This window comes from Helianthus annuus, chromosome 1 (genome assembly GCF_002127325.2).
Source record: "Helianthus annuus cultivar XRQ/B chromosome 1, HanXRQr2.0-SUNRISE, whole genome shotgun sequence".
Lineage (NCBI taxonomy): Eukaryota > Viridiplantae > Streptophyta > Magnoliopsida > Asterales > Asteraceae > Helianthus > Helianthus annuus.
The window spans coordinates 120,569,243-120,581,074 of record NC_035433.2 but is presented as its reverse complement, the minus strand read 5'-3'; the positions used below and the strand labels follow the sequence as shown (position 1 = coordinate 120,581,074).

General features: G+C 32.8%; 1 protein-coding gene across 14 annotated transcripts; it reads left to right on the top strand.

The window, feature by feature from the left end:
* Positions 1-1,702: 1,702 nt before the first annotated feature.
* On the top strand, positions 1,703-6,928 carry LOC110874977. Of its 14 annotated transcripts, none has more exons than XR_002556424.2 (10): positions 1,704-1,967; positions 2,416-2,601; positions 2,689-2,750; positions 2,882-2,950; positions 3,127-3,210; positions 3,327-3,406; positions 4,767-4,870; positions 4,962-5,017; positions 5,102-5,282; positions 6,693-6,928. XR_002556424.2 is itself a non-coding variant. In XM_022123278.2 (7 exons), exons 2-6 carry the CDS (start codon positions 2,515-2,517, stop codon positions 3,366-3,368), a joined length of 312 nt encoding a protein of 103 aa, XP_021978970.1. In that variant the 5' UTR covers positions 1,703-1,967; positions 2,416-2,514; the 3' UTR covers positions 3,369-3,406; positions 3,600-4,760. The 14 variants fall into 14 exon arrangements, 1 of the variants encoding a protein (XP_021978970.1); XR_004859763.1 differs by having other exon boundaries at positions 3,063-3,210; XR_004859765.1 differs by having other exon boundaries at positions 1,703-1,967; positions 2,721-2,750; positions 2,882-3,210.
* Positions 6,929-11,832: the final 4,904 nt, after the last annotated feature.

The following is an 11,832-nucleotide window of genomic DNA, read 5'->3' as shown; positions in this document are numbered from 1 at the left end:
AAAAAAAGAAGGCAAACTGCATTTTAATCAACAGTTAAAACTTTATATAAAAAGAAAACTTTGATAAAATATATTACGTAAACTAAATTAAACATTTTTACCAAAATGTTTCAGATCTCTATCCCAATAAGATGCAAGAATATCAAAATGAAAAGAAATCATATTAAATAATGTAAATTATAAGTGATCATTGTTTTTTACCTTTTCTTTTTGGTTGTCCACCAGATTAATTAGCTACAATTAAACTATCATCAGTTGTATAACCTGGAAACTCGTTGAGCAAAGAATTTTGGTTCCCCAAACATGAAACGTTGCAAATTCTCAAACTCATAATCATTGAGATCCGGATCATGTATTGATGCATTTTCTACATATCTTCCATCTACTTCGAGATGAAGGCGATAAACTTGATCCCCACGTTCCCACATGCCAAGTTTCCATACTTTATTCGTTCATTGAGGAACGGATATTCCTGAATTACTTACGTCTTTATAAAAGCACAAATTAGAAAATGGTCTCTGAGATAAAATTAAAAGGAAATAACTATAGATTTAGGGCTTAACTTCTATGACATGGGTATCGATTTAGGGTTTATCAATTTTAAGAGAAATCTGAGACAATCTGAGGTGCGACCTTACCTGCCCTTTCATCAGATAGGCCGCCGGTGGTCCGCCAGAAACTCATCGGTATCTTTCTACACTGATCTCTAATTTGTCGAACCCTTTCTCTCTCTTTAAATTTTGCATCTATGTACATATCCAGCGTCCATTTATCAAAGGAATAGGGTGGATCTTCAAGATTTGCAAGCAAGGTGAAGATGATAAAGATACATGGATGAGAGCTTTTGTGTTTGAGACAATCGAAAGTAAGTTGAAGATGATAAAGATACTGGATGAGAGCTTTTGTGTTTGAGACAATCGAAGATTTATGAAATCGCCAGAGAATCACCTATATGATAATTAGGGTTTTTGAAAGATACGAATGAAAAGCGTGTTTGAGAAGCCGCGTGTGAGAGAGTGAGATAAAGGAGAAAAGAGGAAAAGAGTTTGGCGCCCATTGGTGAATTCTCTTGATTAAGAGGATGTCCACATCATCAAAATGATTGGCTAAGAATAGATCATGTGGCCTAAGAGAATTCATTTAGTATAATAGATAGATGTAATACTTAAAATAGATTAATGGATTATGTATTTTAGAAATTTTAGATTGATTTTTAAATAATAGTTATAAGTTAATAAAATAAATAAATAATCTACTTTATTAAATATTAAAACGTAAGTGAATATGATTCTGTTTAAATGTTTATAGATGATGACTATTTAAATAAAAGTTTAGATATTCAAATGAGATTATAGTGATAGAATATATGAATTTAAAATGTATATATCTAAAGTGAAGAATGTGATTTGGGTATTAGGGTTTAGAAGATGATAAATCTGACGCCGTTACCGTTTACTCACTGTTTCTCGGTTATGTTATGTTTTAATACATCTATACTATCTATTAAGGGAGCTTAGATGATGATGTAAATCTGCCTACGTGTCAACCATTCAGCTATGCCACATAGTCCAAGGTGATGTCATAAATCCGATTTTTATTAAGATAAATTACTGATTTTTTTAGGAGGGAACTTCAAAATCAAATTCAAAATTCAAATTGTAATTTTAATCCTCCTCTCTCTCAATCAAATATAGTCCAGCCTTCATTTTTAAAATTCAAAACATATTCATCTTCACACCTCTCTCTCTCTCTCTTCAACTCAGAAGAACATCGACTCTGAACAAAACAGGAGAACATCAAAGCGATCTCTGATCCGGCCTGCTCATGCTGCTCTCCATCTCCGATTAGGCCTCCACTCATCTACGGTCTCAATTTGTCCCCATTTTCATGTCGATTAGGGTTTTAGCGTTTCACAATCGCCTTCGAATTCAACAATCAGATCGCAAATCATCAACAAGTTCTTCAAGGTAATCATAATTAACCTAATTTTGTTTCATTATTGTTTTTCCCTCAATGCAAAACTCGATTTAAACGGATCAAAGGTAGCAATTGTCATCTTTTTTGGTAGCAATTTCTCCCCCTTTTCATGTCGATTAGGGCTTCAGGTGAGTTGTTTATTTATATTTTCTGTTATTATGTTCAGTTTAGCTGTTAGTTTTGTTGATTTATTTAATTGTTTGTTTGTTGCTTTATGATCGTTAATTGTTAATGTTTTTGATCCTAGATGATTAAGTTAGGGTTTAAATCTGTTGGAAGCTTGATTGTTACTGTATTTGCTGCTATATTATTGTTATTTACTAACATTTGATCTTAGATAAGTAAATTAGGGTTCAAAATGGATATAAGAAATTACATGTTTAATAGAGGTTTTGCAGTATGAAAATTTGATTTTTTGATGTAAATGATATTTTATAGAAAAATAGTGCATTGGGAGAAGATTTGGATTGGGAACGGAATGTAAAGCCGCCACCTGTAATCACGGAGGTGGTTTCTTAGTCCATTGAAGAACTAATCATGAAACGTATATCTGAGGGGCACTTTGATGATGTTCAAAAAGTTAATAAGTTGCCTTCTAAAACACCAAGGGAAATGAAGGAATTGGTAAAACACCACAAACTGCTATATCCAACTGTTTTTAATTAATTTTATTTATTGGTTTGTTTTATGTGTGCTTGTGGGGATATAAAGCTTGAATGTTAACTTTGCTGGATGAAAATTAGACTAAGAAGGGCCTTGGCGAATTATATGTGGTTAGTATTGACTGTAATTTTTTTTACATGGACATCACCTAAAGAATATTGCATTTATATATGTGATGTCACACAATAATATTCTGATTTAAATATCTATGTATTGTTTTGCTGGTTTATCTTTTTTGCAGGATGAGTATGCTCAAAAGACTGGACTGGTTTCACAAGCATTGTCTTTCTCCGATGAGCAAAAGAAGGAGGTGCTTCTTTATTTCACGTTATTTGTAGTTATTGTTTTAATTTTTTTGTAGTTAGGGTTTCATATGATATCTATTAAGCAGTCTCCTTTAGTGGTTGTCCATTAATGTTTAGAACTAGGGGTTTTGTTTCTTGGAAACCCAATTAATGGAAGGAGCTTTTGTTACTCAAATAATAGTCGGTAGCTTCAATTAATCAACCAGCTTGGAAGGAGCTTTTAACCTATGAATCCTATAAAAGAGAAGACATGGTTACAATTCAGGTATTGCACTTAGTAATTGTATATGTAATAGACACATATGTGGTTTTTGTTACGTAAGTATGTCTTTCAAAGATTTACAAGAAGGTTTAAAGTTAAATATTTGTTGTATCATAAAGGCTGGAGAAAAGGCTGCAAGCTGTATTTCGGATGTGTCTTAAATCAATGACTTGAGTTTTGTGAAAGAACTGAACAACAGGTAAACATCTGGATTAATATAAAGTTACTTATCTATTGGCAAAAGTGGGTGTAAAATCTGAATTACCTATTTGTTCATTTTTTCCTTCCATATTTATGCTATTGATTTCAATTACAAGATTCGTGTATTTTGTCATTAGTGAAGTTTGAGAGTTGAGACATTTAACTAATAGTTGAAATATCTACTGAATCAGTTGACAGGTCAAACATTTAAGTTATGACGGGACAAAGTGAGTTTATTAGATTGATGAGTTTAAGTGTTTTATTTCGTCATGCTTACAGTCTAAATTACTAGCAATGCATGTATTTCTTAACTGTTAGATTGAAGGGCTATACTATATGTTATCGTCATGTTTTGTGATAATATACATGGTTTGAACTTTCAAAGTAGGGTATTTGTTTTTCGCTTCTTTTTGTTTTTAAAAGATTGTTAACAAGCCCAATATTTTTAATGTAGTAGGCAAGGATAGGCAATGGTGGCCTTTTGGTTGTCATTCCAGATCCAGTGACATGTTTTTCTACTGTGAAATACTCCCAAAAACAAGTGTTCAGAATTATGTCTGGCTCAATTGATTTTGATGACTTTTGATTGAAGTTTCATAGTTTTTTAGACAACCAGTGAGTTTAAGTGAAAAAAAAATCGAACTTTTCAAACATATTTCGGTAAATTTCAGTCATGTTTTGAACTTTTTGATCGTTTACGATTGAAAGTGTTATTAACTGAATCTGATTAACGAATCAAAGAGAATTCAGGTTTGTTGTTTGAACGAATCAAAGGTCTGAATTTGGGTTGATTTAGTTGTGATTACAGGTTGTTTCGGATCATTTAAAAGTTATACAAACTGTTTTTTGGTTGATCTTGGACATGTTTTCATCAATTTTAGAGATTTTGATTGGCTGAAACTGAACGAAAATCAGCATATTGTTCAAAACTTCATTAAATCAGCATATTGTTCAAAACATCATTTCATAACTGTCGTATACGAATTATAAATCATAATCGTTCATCTTCATATAATACACATCACTGATTCATTCGTATTGAACATATCATCTTCACAGTATTGAAAACAAGCAGGTTTTCAAGTTGAGAAATTGTTATTTTTTCTGTGAAATTGTTTCAGATCTGAGTTGTGTGTATTGTCTAAAAAAAGGGAAAACGAAATCTGAAACTATGTGTTCGATTTAGAAAAAAGATAGTCAGATTTGTTTCGAGTTGAATTACAACTGATTTCATTTCAATTACGGTGAAACGGAATGGTTTTCGGCTGAGTTTTAACGTGATTTTGATCTGTTCTAATCATGCTTTGAACATACTATTGGTCTCGATCTGATTTTCATGAATTCATATCTGTTTGCAGCTCTTATTGTTTTTTAGTATAAACAAATATGAAAAGAACTGTCATTGATGGCTGAATTCAGATCTGTTTCCAATCGACGGAGTGACGCCACGATGACAGAAATGGTAAACCTGTGTCAAGTCATTGATTATAACCTGCATTTATCATTTTTTTTCCTAAAACTTCATCTAAATCTTTCTTTTTTTGAATGATTAGGTGTTTTTCAAGATTTTTGACCCTTACCAGCAACCGTTATGTTGTTTATCGTCTTCGTAAGTGGCTCTATATTATTCTTACTTTTGATTATTTTCAATTTTGATGTAGTATTTTTAACTGATCCTTTCTTTGATTTTTAGGATAATGGTTCAGTGTGTGTGTGTGTATAAGTGTGTGTTGCAGAAGATAAGGGAGTGAGTTTGATTGGTGATTTGAGTTTGGGTTATTGGAGGTTTGACCACTGGATTGAGGAAGCCTATTCAGAAGTAGAATCAAAGGAGATCTAGAGGGCCAGTTTCACATTTGAAGGGCAACAGTCTGGTAAGTATTAAAATCCCAAATTGATGTAGATTTTGATGAATTTAATCACTATTTTTAGTTCTTAATGTAACAGTAGGGAGATAGTATTGCACTTATATAAAGTTATGGTTTTTGTGTTGATCGTTTGTTTTACACTTTGGCTAACTCATCTATTTGTTTACAAGCATATATCAAAGCTACATGGTGACTTATTTTGTTAATTGTTTGTTTTACAAAAGAGATGTGATTATAAAATTTAGAGTAAATTATGATTTTGGCCCCTGTGGTTATATCACTTTTACCCTTTTAGCCCCAAAAGGAATCTTTTAACATCTGAGCCCCCAACGTCTTTTTTCTAACCCTTTTGGCACCTGTGTCTTTTTCTAACCCTTTTGGCCCCTAAAAGTAAATGGATGGGGTTAGTGTTAGGGGCCAAAAGAATTAGAAAAAAAGACGTGGGCTCAGATGTTAAAAGACTCCTTTTTGGGCTAAAAGGGTAAAAGTGATATAACCACATGGGCCAAAATCGTAATTAACTCTAAAATTTATAAGTCGTCGTTTAGTTCCGAGCTCGCGTATTAACCAACTAGCCATAAGCCTAAATGGTCACCAGAAAGTTGTTCCAGCCGCTGGAATCATACTAACAACAGTTTTAGCTAGAAGAATAAATAAAGATGGAGACGATGATAATCTGATGGAGTTTCAGATTTGCACTTCGAGCAACTCAGCTGTCGAAACGAAGACTATGACGACATGACGCTTAGGTGTGCTGCTGTTGTGGCGGAACTCCAGGCATATAAATGGCGGTTGTAAAGGTGGACAGGTGGTAGAGATGCTATGGAGAAGATGTCGCCGACGTCACACCCACCAAAAATCGCCTTCTCTCTAGATCTCTCCAACACTATCTCGCGCACACACATGTGACGTGTTTATAAAACCCATTTTTTTACACTTAAATTCTGTTATTCTTATTATTGCTAAAAATATTTTTATTTTATATCAAGTCTAAAACATTAAATAAGATTTTTTAGTGTATTTCTTATTGTATTATTTTGTTTCTAATAGAAAAAGGGGCGGTCATGGTTTTTAAGGATTTTATAACATTTATTTTGTTGTTTCTAGAACTCAATTTCAAGTAATTATATAAAGATAGATGGTTGGGTTCTACAATGGTCCAAATCTTGGATCGATTTGGAATGGGTAGATTCAGTGCGGGTTTGAGTAGCAAATGGATAATAAAATACTCTTTTCTTTTCTAGGTAGATAGTCGGGCTCGATAATAGGTCAAAACTGACTTTGGTTTGAAACGAGACCTTGCAATATTTTGGTTTGAAACAATCTTGATGCGACTATGTCGCCCCTAAAAAGGTTGTGTTTATTTTTGCCAACAAAAACAATGGCTTTATATTGTTTCCGTTTCTTTTATTGCAGGCTATTCTGACTTTAAGAGGAGATGAGAGAGACATCTATAACTGATGTTCGTTTCAAAGAAAGGTCAAATAATCCTCGACCATAATTTCTAAAGGTGTTCTTTTTTTATATAACATTATTGCTTTTTTTATCTACTCACGAACCATGTTTAATTAGGACATGAACAAGAAAGTTGTGACAACTGTCAGATTTGCATGCATCCGTACGTTTAATTAATGTTGATTTATGCTTAATAACTGTGCTTAATTACAACTGTATATTTTATTACTTACTGATTTCTGTTACATACACACACATGCATCACATGCATACTGTCACTCCCTTTATTATACACAAACAATAGTGACAAACTTGATGCACAAAAGCACAGTTAGCACAGTGAGCGGATAATCTAGTAAACATGCTGACAATGCCAGCACCTAGACAGACATATTTTTGAGGCCAGAATGAGCCAGGAATGGAATACTACACTAATAGGGAGTGTAGGGAGGTGAGGACCATAAAACTGCGTCACTGGGAGGTAGTTATAGTGACCGGAAGTGCCTAAAATATACTTAAAGTGCAAAATTCTGCACTAAATAAACAAAATTCAGCATTTAACAATGCTAGTGAAGTGCAAAAACTTGGCAAAATAGTCCTAGATATTTTCCAAAGTGTTGGGAATTTAATGTGTCACTAAAAACAATATAAAAGACACTTTAAAGCTTTATTTAACACTTTAACGGATCAATACCCAACCGAACAACCGGACATTACCCGGAACACAAAAATATTGCCAAGCACATTGTTTTTACTTTTCCGAGCTAGTTAGGGTCCCCGAACACCCTAACACACCTTATATTATATAACACCTATAACACACTAACTTTAACCCATTAATCCTAACTAGATTTCTAACTAGACTTGTAACCAACAATTGAAATCCAACAAGATACCCCCCCCTCTCTTACACGGTTACATGGGGACTTTCCCCCATGAATTCTTTTCATTATTTAAATGGTGGATGCTAGTAGATTAGGAAACATGTGAACCAAAGGTTATAAGAACTCTATAAAACCCACTAGTTAACCATTATCTCTCATCATTCACCATCAACAAACTCCATTTCTTTCCTCCTTCCCCTACCTTCGGCCGAACACAAGCACACACACCACCACTATTTTTCAAACTTCTTCAATCATTCCAAGGGCATCCAAAGGTGAAGGTGATCATACAAGTAAGCTCGATGTGTCCGGAAGCTCAAGGACCGCTCTTGTTTTCTTTTATCCACCACTTTTACGCTTTGAAACTCCCCTAGCCTTATGCTAGTAGTAAGTGCTCTAAAACATCATCCTGTTCTTGATTTTAGTGGTTAATAGATGATTGAATGATGAAAAGTAAAGAAACTCTAATGAACATAATCTAAAGACTTGAACATAAGTATTAAAGGGTGGATAAAGAGAAGATATGTGTGTAAATCATGTAGATCTTGTGTAGTTATGATTATTTGATGTTGTTTGTTAGTAGAACAAGATGGATCATCATCTAGACATACTAGTTCATGTTTAAGAACATAAACTAGTAGGATGTAAAAGTTGGAAATATAAAAGATGATGAAACCATCCATTCATAAACCTTGAACTTGAATAAACATAAGTTTTCTTGCAAAATGAAGTTGTAAACTTGTGGATCTAAAGATCTACAAGTGGTTTTTCGGAAGAACCAAGTGAAAAATCCTAGTTTTACTAAAACTCGGATCTTGTATGAACTAAAAGCATTTTTGGTAACTAAACAAGTGTATAAACACTTGTGTAACAAGAAAATTTAACAAGGAAATGTTTTTGTAAATCATGACTAGAAGTTGTGAAACTTCAAATTCTTTAAAAATAAAGTTTTCAAGAAACTAAACTTATTTTTAAAGATAACAAGACCTACTAAACATATTAGTAATTTACTACATATTTTTACCAAACTTTCAAGTTAATGAGTTTGTGATTTAGACTTATGTTGTCAAGATTAGTGATTAAATATTGTATGTTGTTGATTGTTAAATTGTTGGAATGATTTTTACAAAAGAAAATGATATGCTAAAAAGCATGGACACCTCCATTTACAGAGGAAACTCTGGCGAAATTTTTCTAGAAATTCAACACTTAGAAATATCCTTCTAACAAGCGTTTACAAAATATATTTTTAACTTGGTTTTCAAAAATAAACTTCGCCAGGATTTTTATTACAAAAACACAAAGTCTCGGAGGTTGACTTTCGTAAATAAAACTTAATAAATATATATTTAGAATATATATTTTATACTAAAACTCTTGTGTGAATATTTGCTTGCTTTGTAAACTAGTTATATTATTTTTTTAGGGTAAAAATAATATAACTTATGGTATCACGAGATTACTACTCCAAAATAATACCGAAGCTTTCGCAAAATAAATAATATAAGTTGCACAAGTATTGTTATGATATGAAACATTAAAACGTAACTTACGTAGATTTTCGGAAGAATACTCTTTTACGTATATTTTTGGTAGAATATTATTTTGGAAAATTGATGAAGTAAAATATAATATTTTTGGGAAAAATATATATATTTTTGAGAATTAAGATATTTTAGACAAATGATTTAAATATATTTAAGTGAGACTTGAAATACATGGTTTTGGGAAAAATATATTGGGAATATATTAACATATTTTATTTAGAACAATATATCGAAATACGAAATACGACGCCATCACTTGGCAAGATATACAAATACAAATATGAAAATACATGTATAAGATACTCCCATCCTTGGGAAGGAAATACGAGTACGAATACTTGAAAAGTATTAATTCAGAAATTATGTATAAACAATTATTCCAAAACCAAATAGAATCATTATAACTTGGAATAATATCGGAAACATAACTCAAAAACATAAATACTAAGACAAGGCATGACCCGTTCGTCTAATAGACTTTAGACCATTGTAGGTAGTCGTGTTTGCTGAGGAGATTTGGGTTACAAGTATCGAAGACGCAATACAGTGAGTTCATGTCCCCCTTTTCTCTTAACTGTTTTCAGTTTTATAACTTCAGGGGTGAAATACATGTTACAATTATTTTGGACACTTTTATACATGGTATGTGTTGGATCGTCGTTGACCCTAAATGAGTCGATCAGAAGAGTCGTTTATCCAATTCAAAGGCGGAATCAGTGAATTAGACGCTCAAACTAAATATAATGCTTCACTTTATTGATTTTGACAATGTTTACAACCTGGAAGCAATTTGGCAGCACTTCGTTACAGAATCAGAACCGTGCCAAATGAAACAGACATGCACCTATTTATAATAGATCTGGTTCGCTTATATGGTCTGTCCTAAAAGTGAACCCTAAAAGCGGACCTGTGTGATATGTGTGGTTCGCTTATATGGACAGTGTCCATATAAGCGGACCTCAATGCTAATTCACCACATTTCGTTTCTCGAACCTTGTGCACAGAATATTCTAACCTATCCTAATCTATTACATGATACAAGACGAAGTCAATAGATGTAGTGCACCAACAGACTCCCCATCGGATATTGACGAAGTCTTCAGTGAGCATTCTCTGTTATGCCACCTCTTCAGTCTTGATCATCTTTGCCAACTTGTTCAGATTGTAACAATATAAGTATCCTTCTATCTTTCTCTTTGATCATCTTAACAATCTTCATCATCTGTAGGCTCCCCCTCTCGTCAAGCTTCCGTGCTTTTAGGGATCGACACCTTGCTTTTCAGCTACAAGCTCTTCAGTCTTCAGACTCCCCCTTAAACTCTGCTCTCGGGATCATAGTCTGATATAACATCTGCAATTCTCAAACAAATGATACATAATAATCATTTTAAAACCATTAACCAGAAACCGTAATCTAGCTCTATTCAACTCTCTATATCACTTCCCCTATCAACAATCTTTACAGCTTTTGACAATATAAAGAATCCAACTCCCCCACAAATTATCATTCAAGTTCAAGTTAATGATCTTGAAGATATCACAAACTTGTTTTTAAAGTTTTCTAGAAATTTCAAATTTCAAATTAATGAACTTGTTTTATTTTCAGAAACACAATCAGCTTACTTAGATTTTGAAACTCAGCAACTCAGACATCGGTTTATCGAAAATAAAGCAAAAATCAAAATCTTTTTGTATTTTCTGAAAATATAAAGCAGTAAAGAAATATGTACACACATATTTACAAACAATATTTTTGTATGAGTATGCGTCAGAGGATCATATCAGTTTTTGACAAGTCACAAGTACCGTTAAGCTTTAAATCATACTTAGTATTAAACAATTTACATAGACTGTTTCTAAATTCTCACACAATTTTCAAACTATTCAGGATACGAATTAGATGATTTATGAACTTAGCTCATTCATGTGTCCCACCTCTTGAATATACTCCCGTATCCAGAATCTCAATATTAAGATACACAGGTGATTGTACTAAAATGACGTCTGTACATAATTTAGGATATGCGAAAACTGAGGGATCTCAGGTCGATACTTCCGTATGCGCAGAGAGATATCAGTTTTGACTTTTAGGTATGTCCCCTTTAGAGGATCTTTTTGCTACAACAGATGATTATCAATTTTATTGTCTAATCAATCTGAGGGCTATAATGCTATGTTTCAAGCATTTCAGGCAAAGCATTATTCAAGGACTAGGTTAGAACTTCCGTTCAGCAGAAGTCCCGGAATAATACCCCAGACATCGAATAGTAGAAAAACCTAGTATATCAGAATATGAGACCTTTCAAACGAGATTTCAGGGGTTACCTATATATCCAAGTAGTGTTCCCCACGAATTTCGCAAATTTGAACTTTTAAGTTTATATCCCGAATAAATCTACTAAATGTGTAACAATCTATCAACACATCATTAGTAAAACTGTTTAACACTTTATACTATACAAATCTTTAGCGTACCGTAACTGTCTACTATCATTTCCTTTTTTTACGCAAAACTCAATTTTTTTAATTTTATCATGTTTTTGTATTTTTCAAAATTTCTAATGTTTTTGTATTTTCTGACAATTTTTCTCCCCCTAAAATGCAAAACCATTAAAGAAATTTGACAAACCGATACTGATAGCTTTGTCTCGCCATCCATTTTCTGCTTAG